Genomic DNA, 18,108 nt, shown 5'->3' with positions numbered 1-18,108 from the left:
AATTGCAACGTATGATGTAGTGGCCGGAAGGATTTTTTTTTTTTTTTTTTTTTCTATGGCAGTGGGGTGTCAGCGAAGTGGGTCGGCGAACATCGTAACCTCAACAGAACCTCCGTATCATACCGCGAACGTCACTGGAGTCGCTGCAGCAGCGCTAGCTGTCTTTCGAGTGATTCTGCAGCAGCGGCGAAGGGAAGGAGGGAGGAAGCGAGGGAGGGAGCGAGGGAGGGAGCGAGCGAGGAAGAGGCTCGTCCTTCATAATTATGATTACAACCGCGCTCGTTGACGCACGCGCAACCTTTTCTTTTCTTTTCTTTACAGTTTCTCGCATCAGGATTTTATTGTTATTGCCTTGATTGCAGTTTATTTTATTCCCCTCCTGTAGTTTCTACTGCTGGAAGTAGGGCATCCTCTCGCTCGCTCGCACGCTCATCTTAACACACACAAACTAGCCTCGGGCGCAAGACAAACTACACCTGGTGAGGGTGACGCACATATGGGCTAGAACAGACAAAAGGGAGGAAAAAAGAATAGCAAATGGTTGGCCCTGAAATTGAGGACAGAGAGAAAAAGGGGGGGGGGGGGTGCACACACTACAAACATGATTCGTGACGATATGCTCACGATTACGCACTGAGGAGACGTGTACGTAGACGCGCATTGGACGCAGAGTGCAAACAGCGCCACCTGGCAAGCGCCGACGAGGGGGCAAGAGACCGCGAATCCAGGTCACCGAGATGAGGGAGGCTCAGCCTTCGGGAACGCAAGTCATTGGACAAACCGAAACAAAATGACCGAGGGCTGGAATACAAACAAGCCGAGAAGCATTAATAAATTGATTGAACGTGACGCCGTCCTTCCATGTAAATTTGAGGGTAACGTGAACCAAGGGCTTTATTGTGTTCTCGCTAAATCAAAGATGCACGCGAGTAGGTGTCGACGTGTCAGCGTTTGAGCTCTGCCGAAAAGAAAGAAAAAAAAAAAAAAAAGAATTGAGATGAGGAATAACTGAGTGAGGTCAACAGGATTGACTCGGCGGCCATATTTCTTTGTTTAAAGCGCACGCACACACACACACACACACACACACACACACACACACACACACACACGCAGGCTAGCAAATAATGAGAGAGGGGGCAGCGTTTCACTTTGAAGACATACAAAGACGGAAACGCAAACAGTGCAGCAAAATAAACATGATGCCAAGATGAAAACAATCCTTCTGTTTGAATGCAAAAAAAAAAAAAAAGGGCATACTTTACTGCCTTGGCTACAATTTTCTTAGTTTGCAGCCATATAGAAGCCACATGTGCGTATGCAAACACACTAAAAATAGCACAGGGCCGAGACAGACACACACACACACACACACTCGTTACATGAAAGGAAAACAACTCGTGGTCAGCGAAACATTGGCCCTCAGGAGGTGGATGCTATCTCAAGTTTGTGTGCGCGCTTCACCTAAAACTAGGCTAGCTGATACCTGAGGGTTGAAAACACACACGCACGCACGCACGCACGCACGCACTCACTCACACACACGGCTGCAAGGAAACGCATCAGTGGTCGAGCACGGCCGCAGGGATGGAGCATGATCCTTATATGCTTTTGTTTGACTGCTGACTCGGTCTTTGCCGCAACTTTAAGCACCGCAAATGTGCTAAAGTTCGCTCAAGCTGCTAATCAAAATGCTTTGCTTTTGTTCTCAACTCAATTAAAATCCACTGACTCGTGCGGCAAAGGAAAGCATTTTTCCAAATAAACCCAGGGGCTGTTAAATCGACGGCCTTGTAATCTGATCAAAACAAAAGCCCTTCGCAACTTCCACTTTCGGATACGCAAATATGGATTTCTTTTAGGATGAGGGTGATAACGTGTATTGATTTTTCAATGAAGTCTCGGTGGCTCCCCAAAAACAAATCCAGATATTTCATAATGGATTTAACTGTAGATCAAAACTTCATCGCATTCCTTTTACAAGAGTAAAATCTACTGGGAAGCCATGCGCAATCAAAAATAAAAACGAGAAAATAATCACTGTACCTGCAGCCTTTTTGGAGTGCTTCCCTTTCAACAGCCACCTAGTGAGCCAACATCTTTCGCTTCTGCAACCCTCAGGGCAGGCTCTACGTGAGAAAAATCTCTCCGTGTTCCACGTATAGAGGTAATCTTCTCCGAGGCGAGCTTCCCCCTATGATACTCATTGTAATTGCACTTTTTTTTCTGATCAAAAGCAGCAGGAGTGAAGTGGAGATCTTTTGGACTGATGATGTAAATAGGCAGCAACAAGCTATGACGCAGTGAAGCCAAAAGATTGGCGTGAAAATTTGATGTTAGGCCTTTATCAGGAAATAAAATAAAACAGGAACAGGTACAGCATGTCAAACTAGCAAAAAAAAAAGCTTTTAGTTGTGAAGCAGAGCTACATGAGCCAACGTTAATGATGCTCTTAATTAACTGTGTGTGTGTGCGTGCGTGTGTGTGTGTGCGTGCGTGTGTGTGTGTAAGCTCATCAAAAGGCAGGCGGGTGGCTAAGAGTGTGAATGAAACCCGTTGATACCACATCCGAGTCTCACGCAGACATGATTGAAGAAGTAACTGGGACAATCAAGGGGCACGTACTGCACAATGCAGTTTTTTCCAAATTATTGCACTTTAAAAATAAAAGTCATGAAAATAGCAGCAAATCATCTGCATATGCTTCTATAAATGGAAAATTTCCAAAGCGGCATTCTTTCATCCGGTTTGTATAATTGCTGTCCGCAGACTTATTTTTAAAAAGTCTCCTGTCAATCCAGATCACTTCATTAAACTGAAACAAGCTCACAGCCGCACTTGTGTTTAGCTTGGGGAGATGTTTTTTTTTTTCTTTTTTTTTCTTTCATGATTGACATGAAGGGTTTTGGCATTTGTGCAATAGGTGTGTCTGGTGGCGATTCTCCCGCCAGCAAATATTCAAGGGATTTCAGATGACACTTTTCCTTGTTTCAATGAGTCCTAATTAGATGTTAAGTCCCTGTGTTCACAGTAGATTTGATTTGTCACTATAATAAAATAAATCCAGTAAACTGCCCTATTACTGATGCATGGGTGCAGCCTTCTCCTTTAATTTGAAACCACCGCGCTGGAGGAAAAACGACCCAAAAGGGCCGTGCACATCTTTTTTTTATTACCTCCATATTCAAAGTGGCCTTTTTGTCATAAATCGGCTTTTAAATCCTCTTGTACAGATGAAAATCGAGGCCCTCTCAAGCATTTAAGTTGCGCAACCTTCGAGTCGCTACAAAAGGCGAGTAGATGCCATCGCACAAAGCTTTGGCAACAGTAAGCCTAATGAAATAAAAGCTGTTTTAAAAGGCGGGCAAGCTTTTCATGCGCTGTAAGTGGCTTCATTGGCTCATTTGATGCAAAGAGCTACAGGAGTCTACAGAGAGCGGCCCGCATCGATTTTCCGAGGCTGCCCCCAACCAACCCGATCTTCAACCAATGTTGACCAATGCACGGCCACGGACGATACACCTGCCTGCCATTTGCGCCATATCAACACACATACTGAGGAGGAGGATGTTTGCCATGGCCCTGCGTCCCTCCCTCAGCTGGACTTTGCACTTTTTTTAAACTTGACCAAAGTCACTCCAATAACACACTTGCGCGCGTGCGCACGCACACACACACACACACACACACACACTCCCCAGTTGCGTCTTTCGGCCTCCTGCAACACACTGATAAGAAGCGTTCTGCCCCCCCCCCCCCCCCCCCCCCCCCTTGCCTCTCTATGATTGTCTTTTTTTGTGCTTGTTCTGGATTTCTCCTTACTTTCTATGTATGACCCTTGTTCCCCATCTCTCCGCTCCATTTTAGTGACAATGTACTGCCTGATTCATTTATATGCAGCCGCAATGTTTGGGTTTTGCATTTATCACAGTACCTGAGCTCCCAACACGGGCTGGAAATGGCGATGTGATGTTTCGGCTAAATTCACAGGAGGGCATATTCTCATTTGGGAAGTAGTCAACTTTAGTGACATATCACATGAGTTTACGGAGTTTGCATGATGACATGTTGCCTATTGGAAATGTCAGTTTGAGCTATTTTGTAGTATTTTTTTTCCTCATTTATCTTTTATCCAAATGGGGGAGATGCTTTGGAACCATTGTTCCGATCCAAATGCTACCATGCGTTTCATTCAGGCTGACTTGCTTTCATGAAGTGGCGCGTAAAAAACAAATGTGTGTTTATGTGTGCGAGAAAGCGCGACAGCGTGTCCCTTAGGACAATTTGCATAGACGCTGTCACATTGAAGACGGGGCATTAGAGCTTTTGCGACATCACCAGTAAACACACTTATGTACTCTAACCAGTCACACACAAACCGGAGCCAAGCAAGGGCGCAAACGGCAATGTGAGGTTACATTTCGTCAGCCTCTTAAAATAACATTTTCAATTGGCGGTGTACAATCAGCTTGGACATTTAAGGCCTTGTTTTGAGTATTTCAAGCGGACAGTGAGTTGACACCGGCTATAAATTGCCGACTTTACATGGTAGCAAACTGTCACTTCTTCAGCGCTGCCCGATAAAAAGATGTGATAAAATATTTACAGAAATGTGATGGGTGTATTCCCTTGCACATATCAGGCTGGCTGGCTGGCAAGAGTTTTATCAATGCGCACCCCCAGGCTGAATCCAACACCGCAGCATGACTGTTTGTACGCGAATGATTCCACATCATCTTCAAAGCTGTTTGCGCTGCCATGAGTCACGGCACCTCTGCCGCCGCCGCCGCCGCGTCATGCGCGGCGAGCCATCCCACACACACCGGTTCAACCGTCACGCCGTCACGGCCGGCCGAGCCATCTCGCAAATGGACGGTAACCGGTTTGACCGCGTCAAAACGACCTTGAGCCAAAACGCCCAAAGCCCGGCGGGCTTTTTGCCAGCGCCGCCGTGAGCGACTTTGATTGAGGTGCGACTGGAACGACGGAGCTTAATAATTCCACTTCATTCTCTGACGACGAGAGCTGTCTTTTCTAAAGAGCTTCGGGAGGCTTACCGATTCCAAAGTAGCTAGCCACACATAAGTCACGTTGTCCCGCCGTTGCCGAGCGCGGTCGGGATGGAGGGAATAGCGAAAAAGCAAAGTGCAGAAGCGCTAACCTGTGGTCCACTTAAGGGTCTCCTTGCAATGGGGTTGCTATGGAAACAACCAAATGTAACCGGCCTTGTCTATCACTAATCTACGCAATCGCAGTAGAAAAAGAATTAAAAAGACTATGGGGCCTGAAACGTTGAAACGAAAACTTTGGTTCCCAAACAAAACTGTCCGTTGCACAAAGTAGGAATCATGAAATGTCAAATGTTTCATTTGATGACATCCACATTTCAACGAGGGATCAGCACCCGGCGGACGTGACCTATCTGGCCAAAGTCTCCGGTATCAAAATCCCTGACGTCCGCTGAAAAGCCTTTTTGACGGCCGGCCATCATTTGGTCTTCTCCCCAACACCGGCCCTTCTTAAAGCCCTTTTCTCCTCGGGCCGTTAAGACACATTCGGCTAATTGCCGCGATAAAGGGCTTAGCCAAGGGATCACTATACATTAGCGCTGCTCCGTGCACAGATACCGAGTCCAGGTGCTTCCTCGCAACTGTCAGCCATCGCCGGGGAGCTTTTCAAATCCAACTACGAGCACTCCGATAGTGTTCCTATTATTATGCACCTGATTAATACCGAGTGCTTATGGCTCTCTAAAAGGATTGCCTCTCCAAGTTTAACGGCGATAATAACATGACTATCGCATGCGTGGAGCGTACTTAGGGTGGAGTTGGTTTAACACAGTTCAAGTGGTCATTTTGAAAGGGCTTCTGCGTCACAGCAGTGTAAAGAAAAAGCTGGAAATTGAATGTTCTCACATTGCAATAATGTCTCTTAAGTGCAGGCTGGGAAAAAAAGGCTCAAATAAAATGCGGTAAGCTTTCACCACCCCATAATTGCATTGCGTTACCATCCAAAGGGCTTCCATTAAAGTTGACGACGGAAAAACGAATCAATGAGTACTGTGTTTGTATGACACGATGACATTTTATAATTATCATTTAAACAAGTCGAAGCGAAATATAAATTAAAATGTAACTGACTCCAGTGTGATCTGTCTAATTTGTGTTTTCATTAGCCACATTATTCCGTACTCTATTGAAATTGAAAAAAGGTCCAATTCCAGATAGGAACGGAACCAGGGCTCGATTTAAGCTTGCGATCGCGAGACGTACTTGTTGTTTTTTCCGAAGGTGTTTGGAGTTTGACCACTGAAAGGAAGCTTCCCCGAGCTCTCCTCCTACATGCGCAAACCTCGCCGGAATAAAAGTTCAGGGTCCCCCAAGCGTCTGGGGACCGTTGAAAGGCATTCTGTGTAGGCGATCGCTAAGTGCAGTGGGAGTAGACAAGGCCGGTAAAGTTAAAGTAAGACTGTCATAAAAACTAAAGTACAATATTTCATCCAGAAAGAACGTTTGAAAGGCATCAGAGTGCACAATGAGAAGAAAAAAACAAAAGGTGCACGCCAGCCGCCAGGCAAATCCCAGTCGGGCCGTGCAATGGGAGCCGACGATAAAGTGGCTGCTTCTTAACTATTAACCTTAAAGTAAAAGTCAGAAAGAGAGGAGATCGTACAGGACAAACTGCCACACTTAAAATAAAAGAGCTATTTTGCGTTCAACTCGTCCACTGCCATTGACAGCTATAGACGTCGACGTCGAGTTAGTAACCGGGCTGGCAGTGAATGAGTTTACATGTTTTATATCATCGCTCATACTCGACTTCCCTTTGCTCACTGCAGTTTTGGTCAATTTATTCAAGATGCATTAAGTCCAGTTTCGCAAAAGCTAATTAAGCTTCTTGAATGATGATTCCGCTCGGTGGGACACCGCAATTTAAAAATGACTTATGCCTTTTGGTACACAATTGCTTGTTTGCGTTGGGGAAACGCTTCTAATTCAGCACTTTTCTTAAGTCTCCAGTGACATTGCTCAAGCTTGAAAAATGATACGGAGCCGGGTTTGGGATTTTTTGTCTTTTTTTTCATGTGGGGGTTTTCATTGACTTGACGTTATTGTTATTGTGAGCAATTGTGTTGTGTCAAACTCAGGCCAAAGTGGCAATTAAATAGCTTGAGTGTGGAAAGCAAAAAAAGGAATTACTAAAACAGTTCTCGGGCGAGAAGCCACCAGGGAAGACTGGGCAGAACAAAAGGGGGGAAAAATAAGACACAATGGAGAGATTTAAAATGATGACATGAAAGCGAGAGCAACCGGGGAGTTCAATATTTCCTTCGAGATACCCGAACGGTGGCGGGAATCAAACCGGCGGTCTTCCGGCTGCCCGACAGACGCCCCGTGGGCACGTGTCGTAATTGAGTGGAGAACAAAAACGCTGCCGTGTGACATGAAAATCAACGCGCCGTGACCACAGCATTACACACACTCGTATAAATAGCCAGCTGCTTAGACCCGGACAAATAGAAAGAGGAAAAAAAAAAGTGCAAGTGCGCGAAGGCTGATTATTCTCTTTCAATCATAAATGAAGGCAGTTTATTGGATTTGCGACTCAATATGATTACGCCTGACATTCATAAGATATGATCGCCGTGTTTAAACAACACATGTGCCACATCATCAAAAACTGAAATCAATGAACTGAATGAAAGATTTTTTGTTTTTTTAAATATGCATGCCATTCAAATGGAAAATTCAGACTATGTGTATGGAATAGAATGAAAACGTCTGTGTATGTAAAAGTGGCGTTGTGTGTTCATATCCCCTCTGATTTCCGTGACCTTTCAGGGCGGACTTCTGAGACGCTTGTAAGGTCAACCAAGGCGAGCCGTTGCGATAAACCCGACGTAACATGCTTGTCAGAGAAGCGCGCATACACACAAGTATAAGAGCACACGCACAGTGGATAGAGCGGCGTGGCAGAGGTGGCCTTTCGCCTGCGGAGAAACAACAACGCTGTCTCCATCCCAGTTTTTTTTTTTTTTTGCTCGCCAGCCTCATGTTTGTCCCTTTCTTGCCAGAAATGATTGTCTTTGTTTTGTGAGGGAACATTTTTTTTCCCTATTATGTACCAGCTTTGCGAGACACAAGAAAATTGCTGCACATAATTGGATTGTCAGTTATAGAAAAACAAACATCTCAACCGGTCTTAATTATGTTCCATTTGTTGTTTTGCCGTCTTGTTTTAACTCCTCTCGTTTCATTCGTCTTCTTTACGTGTTGAAAACAGCGAGGAGAAGCTCGAAAGTGGGGTGGGGGGGGGGGGGGGGGGGGGGGGCTAAATTTGAGCTTGGGAGGCGTACGTGGTCAGCTGTAAATAAACATTTGTCCAAGTGAAATGTCCCACTTGGGCTTCCTTCTTCTCCCTCCTTCTGTCAGTAGCTAGCGGTAATCATGAGGTTTTCGAGTTAATTAGCAAGGCGCACCCAGCTGTTTCATCCCCGCAAGACAAAAGGGCCGTCACACACACACGCGGCGTTACATGCATTTACCTGGGGGAGTCTGGTGTTCAAAAAAAAGAAATGTCAGGGATGCTCAGGTTATAATTAACGGGAGGTTTGCTATGTTCTCTTGCTAGGCCCAAATAACCCAGCGGAGTGAGGCATGTGTTAAAATGCGGCTGGTTGCTTGGAAAAAAAAACGACGGCTGCTCAAAGCGAGAAATTAAAGCTCAGACTGTCACACTGGTTACATCCAGTAAATATCAATTATTCTTAATACAGCACAACTGAAATATAAACATTGATTTGACTTGGGAAATTAAAGAAAAAGTTCCGTACATAGACTTTCCAAGACGATTTGTCACCTGGGTGTATGGAGCCCTAAATTGAAGTCAACTCTAGCAATTGCCAAATGCACTGGAAGCATTTCATTCACGGAAATGTCCCCGAAATTGTGTTCTGTTGAGATGAAAGCGATGAGATCCAGCATGTGGTCTCTTGAGAAGTACCTCTAATGAAATTGCCTCTAAGCAAGAGCGAGACAATCAAACCGATAAAGTACCTTACATTCTAAGCTATAGCTTTCCTGCCCTCATTACCGGGCCCGTCAATCACGTTTGGCTCATATTTTGATGAAAGACACACATTTGTTTTCAAGCCCTCTGGGAACTTTTAAATTATGATAAAATACAATGATGTCTCCTTTAAAATGGATTTTTGTTGGGAACAAATGACACTCAAACGCTTCATTGTTAAGTGGCACTATACAAAAAAAAAAAAAAAAGGCTGCAGCTGGCTTTTAAGAACTCTTGAATACGTCTTGCTCTTTTTATGTAAGACACATATACATTTACATAAAAGAGCAGAGTGGCTTGAATGAGGATGCAAAAAAAGAGACTTAACACAGGTACGATAAAACGTGCAAATATAAAAGATGTGATCCGAGTGACACGAGGCGAGTCCGGTGCTCGGCCGGCTTGAATGGATTCCACGTCCGACTCAAAGCCTTTTATTCCCCCCTTCCTTATCGCCCGCCGTCTTTTGATCCGGCAAAGTCATTTGAGCTGAGCCGCGAGCAGGTATTTGGGATTGTTGGAGCAGACGCAAAAGCCTTTTTATTTCCTCTGTGTTGTTTGAGAATATATACAGTAAATTACCTCCACCAGATTGTGGCGGTGACGCCAAAGTGGCTTTGACATTTAGGATTTCATGATTTACCCGGAGATGAATTTGGGCCGCCTAATGTGCCGAGTAGAATAAATGTACTTTTTTCTTTGTTGCGGCAAAGCCAACCTATTTCATCCAGACAGAATATTCGGTGCTGCTTTTAAGGCCTTTGTGATATTAATGATTTGGGTTTTTTTTTTCATGCGGAGGCCGCAGGAAGAAAAGGAAAATAATGACCGGGATACATGTTGCTTAAAAACTTTTGTCAAGCAAATTTGGAAAGTTTTGCTAAAGCTACGTTAGCCACTTGCTGCGTTCACGATTGGAACAGTGTGGACTCGTACGGACCGATGTGCCGAAAGCCTTCAAAGTACAAATGTAATTGTCGTACAAAATGAAAACTCAAACTGGCTCAGCAATGGAAGTGTTTGATTGGAGCTTTCTAATAAGCAGAAGGGAGACTAAATCTTCTGGCTTGCAGTGGAATCTAAAGAGACTATTTTTTCTGCTTTTGTTTGTTTGTTTGTTTTTCCGCTCACAATCCCATCAAACGTGAAGCAACGCTGGCACTGAAAGGAAGACGAAGAAAAGAAGTGGACGGCGGGCTCAGCTTTGCCAACAACATCAACACTTTTCAACCATGATAATTGTTTGCATGAGAAAACAAACCCGGCAGCGATGTAAAGAGCCTACAACGTGCCATTAAACAATTAGCTTCGACTTCTGCGTGAAAGCTTGAGTGTGAAATGAGGAAACAAGAGGAAGTGTGTAAGCGCCGGATTGGTCGGAGTCATGCAGTGAAAGCATCTGCTTGTTGTCTGACCTGCTGACCCACAAGTGAGCAGGTGAGGGGGGAGGAGGGCTGAGGGGGTGACAACATTGGGGGTCGGGGGGCAGCTTTGGGACATCGGTGCACACCAACAAATAGCAAAAATTGCATTGAGGTCATAATTAAGCAGCTGTTCACTCATGTTAATAACATAATTGTCTGACCTCCTGCTTGTTAGTTCAGCCTATTTTGAATCTAAATATTGCATATTTATTTTTCACGCTCCAATGACAAAATGATTGCTAGATATTCCTAAGCGATGGTGCATGGCGTGCAGAGTTTAATGGCCATCTGCTATGATAATGACACATTGATTTTGTCTTTTTATACTAATAAAGCTTTACCATCACGATGAAATCTGAAAATGCGGCTACAAAAGATAATCTTATTTCGTCACATTCAGATCAGGTCAAATTTGTTCATGGTGGCAACCAGTGAGGCAAAACAATTCCTGCCAATACAATGATTCGCAGTCGAGTCTTAATCTTATAATATAGCATATTTTTATCCCTGTGTCCTGACTCGGATGGGCAAAGAAGACAGAGAGGATGTTAGGTAAGAAGGTGAAAGCGGCACCCTCGAGCTGTGAGCTGAGTGCACCTCCCAACAGCCTGACGGGGCCTGCGGGGGCACCAAGCGTGCGTGCACACACACACACACACATATGGCATAACAGCACAAAACTGTCTCCAAAGGAGGGAAAAGGCGGAAAGGAAATAGAAGGAAGCGTTCCCGAGATGCTCATTGCCAACACCATGGCAGCAAAGGATGCACGCATGTAAGCGTCACGTCTTCTTACTTATAGATAGATGCACTATAAGATATCAGAACGATTTACAGTTTCAAGTGTCAACTATGTCTTGTCCAAATTCTTGTCATGTATTTCCCCGAGCGGGCTGGAGAGAGGCTAGAGCACAGCATCATTAAGGCCAGGGGATGTCTTACTCAAGGACACGCTGACAGCAACACGCGCCGGCTGTCGACTGGGATCCAACCTTTGACCGACGCTGCCCATCCAACTTCCTATTCCACTTGCATCACCATCTTCAAGGCAATACCTGCCACAATCCAAAGCTCCGTTTCTACTTAGCGAGGAACCCAAAATACCTTCACGCACGCACAAGTCGAGAGGAGGCACCAGCTGGATATGAAACTGTCTGTGTTAATTTTGCATCACAGAGTCGGTGTTCGTCTGCGGTCCCCGAAGGTTTACTCTAAGTAACCATCTTTTTTTCTTTTCTTTGCACAATCCTACTCAAACCCAAACACGGACATCTTGAAGGCAAAAATGTGACATGGGTTTTAAAAAATATATTTATACGGCGGACTGTCGCTGACCCTGTTCACTCTGTATTGTTTCTAAGGCTTCTTTGTATTCACTAAGAGGAATTAGCATTACACTAATAGTGCTTGTGCAAACACAGTGTGGCCAAAGGCATAAGTCCTTGGAAGAAAGCTACAACCGCACCAAAAATGGACTTTTTAATACAGAACTCAGCGAGTCTCATAAACATGACATTTGGCAGCAGAAAGCCAAAACAGCCATTTTGCTTTAAAGTAGCCACGCCATTATCCAGTCTCCTTCTAAAAACGATTACGGATAATAAATTCATGCAAATGATGTCTGAGGTGTAACAAAAAAGTCCTATTCTGAAGGCAGACTTTCATTTCATGTCCATCAGTGAAAAATACACGACATCCATTTTCACTACAATAAACTGGCTTGGGAAAATTGGTTCGTTTTTGGACATGTTGATGCCCCCTAAAAGAAACAAACTCATTGGAAGGAAAATAAAAATCGACTTCAATAGAGCCTTCTCACCGCCTGGCCCTCAGGTCCTAAATAAACAAGGAACTTGCAGTGATAAGCAAGTGCTTTTTTTTTTTTTAGTCAAAGCAACACACAACAAGACGAGGCCAGATGGTGAGTATCCATCTTCCGAACTGAGAGGAAAATACAACGCGAGCAGCCCGAAAACCAACGCTCTGCCTCAAAGAGAAAGCAAATGGACTGATTCCAGGTGCCACGCGCTCTCATCACTAATATCAAAAGGAGGCCATCATCCAAAGAATCCTAGATAGGATTTTTTTTTTTTTTTTTAAGGCTACGGGGGTTAATTTAATTTTGATCTCTATCTGGAAAGATCCTAATCCAATAAGAAAATTACAACGCGCACGTGGAAGATATTAATTTAGAAAAATGTTCTCCTTCAGCAATATATTTTACTTGAAAGCTAAGTTGCGACTGAGCAAGTCAAGTTAATTTAAGTAATGCTGAATGATCTTTAAAAGCAAAAATGAGCCACTTTTTGGATTCACCACGGCACCTTAACTCCTTTTCAAAGCAGTTCCTGAGCCTGCAAAGGATTGCGTTTCCGTCCCTAAGAAATCGGCAATAGAACATGAGATGTTTCAACAACACTAGTTTCTGACCTAAAAGAGGAGAAAACAATCGAAACATGTCACGCAGGAGTGATTGATTATACTATTTTATATTTGCTTATGTGCCACCTCAACTCAACATCAGAATCATCGACACCATCCACTTTGTTGGACTGCGAGAGGCCTAAACGCGTGTAACTTCCAACTCCTTCATAATCAAGGCAAGATTCAGCGCCTAATCCAAGCTTGCCTTCTCCTCAAAAGCCGCTCAAATCCGAGAGCTGCAACACCAGCATCTGCGGGGATATTTGACTCATTGCAGTGGTTTACCAAACAGATTTTCACAGTCAGGCTGGGTGGGACCCTTCGTGCTCGGTGATGTGGGAAAGCGAGAACCCTCTTGATGCTTGAAGAGCAGTCATAAGCCACGGAATTAAGTATATGCTGATATGCGTGTCAAAGTGCGTCCACAAGAACACAAAAAGTATGATCATGTTTGGCCTCGGTGTCGGCTCGTAAAACAGAATGACTATCCATTACCGACTGAAGTTATTACAGCCCCCCCCGAACCAATAAAGTAAAATAAGGTAAATGATTAGCAATGGCATGCTAATGGCTGACATCAATCAATGATTCATAAGCGCGCGCCGGGCGCCGATCAATCTACGATATCCGGTGACGGCTTAGGGGAAAGAAAAAAGCATCACCGCGCCCGACAGCCCGTCCAATTTAACAGCCAGGACTTGCATTCAATTACCCGGCCGGGGATGACGGCTACGTTTCAATCGTTTGCAAAGAACAAAGCGTTACGTTTTCACGCCTCGTCAATATGGATTGAAATGTTCTTTTGGAACCACGTGAGTAATAATCACGGCAAAATGATTTTTTTTTTTTTTTGCATTAAACCATCTTTGGACAAGACTAGAATACATTGAAAGATGCGGGGGTTGGCTTCCCCGGTGCTCAAGTGTGACGTAGCGGTGTTTAAATTAAGCCTCTGGAGGAGGTGGGAGGCAGAAAGAAGGTAAAAATAATTCACCTTTAAACGACTAAACCTCGTCTCTGTTCACAGGAACCTCCTTTACATGTTATAAATACAATAAAAAATCTCTTGTGGATGAATAATCTGAATTTAGACACTTTACACAGTAAAAATAGCAACGCTTTGATTAAAAACGTATTCAATGTCATGGCTATGCTATTTGAAAGATGGTTTCGACAAAAATGTCTTTTGGAAATGTTGCCATTCTGGATTGTGGATCATTCGTCGTTATCCTTCATTAGCATCGCCAGTTGAATTGTGTTTATCGCAACTAGTTTGTTGGTAGCTGAACTAGTTGACCATTTCCATTTGAAACGTCACACTTTGTGAATCTGTGAAGGAAAACCTTGGTGGAGAGCCAAAAGCACTTGAGTTTACTCGCAGATTTTTTTTTTTCACTGCACAAGTTTATTACAGCTAGTTTGCTTGGCAACGAGATAATGTAAGGAGGAAGCGTTCCATTTTTTTGGTTCCGATCCAAATGAGGGTTGTTTAGCTTTATGGGGTGGTCTGCATGAGTGCCCCCATTGTGGTTGGGGAGAGAATGACACCTCCGTGTAACTGCCTATCATTACATTGGGTGTTTGTGCTATGCGCCGCAATCTCTCCAAAATGTCAGCAAATGTCATCAACTATCAACGCTTTTCATTATTTACCTCTTCTTTGTTCAGCCTTTTAATGGCTTTTATTTGCTTGGCTGCTTGGCCAACGTCTCCATTTACCTTTGACATTTTATTCATCTTAATTTGAATCTGCCCCAAGGCTTTTTTTTTTTTTACCCCCCCTTCTTGCTCTTTCCAGTCAGCTCTGGAAGGGGCAGGCTCAAATACAGCTCCAAATTGGATCTCACACGTTGGAGGGAATCCTGTCGCACTGCATTGCCATGAAGCGAAGATTGAACTACCATCTGGAGATACGATATGATGCTATGACACCGAATTCAAGGGAGTCGTTGTTGTCTTATTATGGCCATTTAGCAAAAAGCCAGGTACTTAAGGTGAAGCCTTTTCCCCAACTGGTGCAGGTGCTCATGCAGATGTTACTCTTTTGCAGAGGGAAATTGTTTTGGACTCAGTTTCCAAATGATCGCCCTCCACTTGGCCCTGACGGTGACAAACACTCCTCAACGGCGTCCAGCATTTAGCTACCCACGTCCTGTACAAGCTCCTCCTCCTCCTCCTCCTCTTCTTCTTTCACCCACTACTGGCAAGTTCTGAAAGTCAGCCCAAGGTGTCGGTCCATTCTTTAACCCACACAAGCACTTTGCATCTTCTTCGTCATCAAAACCAAAGGATGTGACGCCACATAGTCAATATCTTAACATTTGATTCCAATTGGGAGAGGAGGGGGGGTGGCCGGAAGGAAGAGGGGGGGGGGGGGGGGGGGAGCACCCTGTTCATTATATAACACATTTAGACTGAAATAGGGTGAGCTTTATCTATGGGAGCAAAAAGTGCTGCGTAAGGAAGGCTGGGAGATGATTGCTATAAACAACACACGCACACTTGCACACACTCACACACAATTTGGAATAATCAGCTCACGTTCACGCCGCCACAGCCCAAGAGCTACTGCAAGAATATTTATCGGCTACCGGCTCAATGGCTGTATTGAGGCAAAGCCTCGGCGGGAAGGAGGGAGGGAAGCAGAAAAACGAGCAGAGGAGAAGAAGCTACAGCTCAATAGCTCTTCACCCATTCCTCACACTCTATGCATACATATCAAAGAAATGGCAAAGGAGGATGCTGGCCATGTGAAGGAGGGATGGATAGATGGATGGATGGATGGATTGATGGAGGAGGGGGGTGGGGGCTCAACCAGTGCCACGACCCTGATTGCACGCGCGTCCGTTCCCAGCCGTACCTTGCGCGTGCGTGCAGAGCGAGCCGAGGACGACGATCCACAGGAGACGGCGCGCCGTCATCCCTCCTTCGGTCATCCGTTGTCGTCCTCCGACACTTCCTCCTCCTCCTCCTCTTTCCATCAGACGGCGTTCCGTGCCGCTACTGCGGGCTCCGACGCATCCTCCGCGGCGAGGTGAGCGCGAGCCCTCTGAGCTCTCACCGGGCCGCATGCTGCTTCACATCCAGAGCACGGGGAAGGGAGGGCGGGAAGGAGAGCGGATAGGGGGCGAGGGTGGGGAGAGAGGGATGCGCGACTTTGCTCCTTCCTCCTACTCCTCCTCCGTCTAACATAGACTAAATAAATCCATCATATGGCGCTCGACGGCGAGAGGAGAAGTGACTTGTAAATCAGCCATCAATGTTAAGGGAGACTTGGCGTGTCAAATCCACATTTTTACTCCTTTGGGATGCATCCAAGCTGCCTGGATGCTTGGTATTCCCCCTCCTTCCCCCAAAAAATAAATCCTTTATTTTTTCTCAGTTTTTCACCACCTCACAGCCTCTTCCACTCTTCTCTTCAAGTGCGGATGCGGGAATTGTTGCATCCTGGTCCTCGCTGTGGCGCAAAACAATCAGCCTCACTCTTTCTTGATCCCCCCCTACAAAAAAAAATAGTCTTGCCGTGTTATGTTCAAGTTATGTTCCCCCAGGATTGAAAAAAGAAAGGGAAAGAAATCCCGGTGGTCTCAAAGCAGAGGAGCCGTATCCCGCTCCATCCTTCTGCCTCGTCTTCCTCCTGCGAGTGCGGCGGGCTGGTGCGAGATGCTGCCTTCAAGTGCTCCTCGGAAGCTCCCGCGTCCTAAGTCACGCGCGTCAGTCGTACGCGAGTCACAGCCCGAGCGGCTCCGTGATTAAAACCGAAGTGGGAGGGGGGGGAAAAAGGAACACCGGTGTGCGCCGCTTGAGCTGGCACACACAAACCACTCCGCTACCCTCCTCTTCCTCTGCTGCTGTTTCTGCTGGTCTCGTGGAATTAAGTCAATAGAAGAAGGAGTTGGGGAGTTGGTGGCGGCGGCAGCGAATTAAGCTCCCCAGCAGCGCGCGTGGGTGGGTGGGACTACTGGTCAGGGGATGGGCCGGGGAAGCAATGCAGCATTATAAGTATGCCAAGTCAAACAGCACAAGAAAAAGACTGAAGCAAAAAAAAAAAAAAAAAACAGAAGCCCCCCCCCCCCCCCCCCCCCCCCCCCAAACTCAGTATTTCCCAAAGACAGTATTTTCACTCACGGATGCAGCACTTCGTCAGAAAATTCAAACTACACATTATGTTAGCTATATGATGTCATCATTGATATCTAGCAACTAGCACCAAAAAAATGGCAGGGAATTTGGTCAAATTCTGAATGATGTGACGCATCAATTTTGCATTGCAAGCCGTCACATCAAAAGCCATCTCCAACCATCCGTGAGTCGCCGCATGGCATGTGCCTGTCCTGCAAGGTCACAGCAACATGATAGTATTTTGGTTCTCGCCAACTACCGATTACGGATTTCCAGAGTGGAGTCGACAGAGCCTTTCGGGTAACAAGGTGAGTTTTAATGACGGGGATTAAAGACTGCATTATCCAGATAAATGTGCTCCTTCATGACAGGAACAAGAATTAAAATCGAGCAATTTGCTTTGTTTGTTGTTGTTTTCCTCCCTAATCTATCACCTGCATACAAGCGGGTCTTGGTTTACAATGTTTCGAGGTTACAAGTGGCATTGCATTTGATTAAGGCGGAGCTTAGGAACTGCAAGAGAACATCATAAACGCAAGAGAGACTTTAAAGTCTCTCCATCAGATGGCGCTACTTTGCACCTCATTCAAAGCCTTCAGCAAAAGGTCACTTTTTACCGTTTTCGAAAAGGTTGCAAAGTCGGGATACTGAAACGAGCCTCGGCTGTACACGATTAAATTGCTTTCATTTCGGTACTTGTCTTTCCTCGGTCTTTCAACTACAAAGCTAAGTAGACGGATCCAACTCCAAACAGTAAATAGAACATTTGCAAGCATCAATGGTTAAACCAATCAAGTTAAGTCCATTTCTCACCCGGGTATAATCATTCAAGAGCTAAATTATGCTGCTGCGGCTGCTTTTGATTCATTCATTTATGCAGCACTACATGCATCTTTAGTGTAATCTATGCAGGCGGATTCAAACGAGAGAATTTCATCAAGTGATATCCAAACAGGTGTATCGACGCAAATGTGAGGGGGTTAATGGACGTTTGTGTGTTTGCGACTGTGTGTGCGCGCGCTTGGCTTCATGAAGCTCTCTCCTGCCATCTACAGGCGCACTCCCTACA

The 18,108-nt window shown here is 45.2% G+C and overlaps 1 protein-coding gene across 11 annotated transcripts in view; it reads right to left on the bottom strand.

Moving 5' to 3' along the window:
* csmd3b (CUB and Sushi multiple domains 3b) overlaps nucleotides 1-16,812 on the bottom strand; it is a 140,729-nt gene extending 123,917 nt beyond the window's left edge. For 10 of the 11 annotated variants that reach the window (XM_049750685.2, XM_049750686.2, XM_049750687.2 and 7 more), the window contains exon 1: nucleotides 15,778-16,812. In XM_049750685.2, the coding sequence (XP_049606642.1) occupies nucleotides 15,778-15,988 (211 nt within the window). In that variant the 5' untranslated portion in view covers nucleotides 15,989-16,812. The remainder of the gene's footprint in view (nucleotides 1-15,777) is intronic. The other variant, XM_049750689.2, reaches the window with a different exon arrangement.
* Between the last annotated feature and the right edge of the window lie 1,296 nt (nucleotides 16,813-18,108).

This window comes from Syngnathus scovelli, chromosome 19, assembly GCF_024217435.2.
Source record: "Syngnathus scovelli strain Florida chromosome 19, RoL_Ssco_1.2, whole genome shotgun sequence".
Classification (NCBI taxonomy): domain Eukaryota; kingdom Metazoa; phylum Chordata; class Actinopteri; order Syngnathiformes; family Syngnathidae; genus Syngnathus; species Syngnathus scovelli.
Note: the sequence above shows the minus strand (reverse complement) of the source record. Positions and strands in the feature narration are given on the sequence as shown.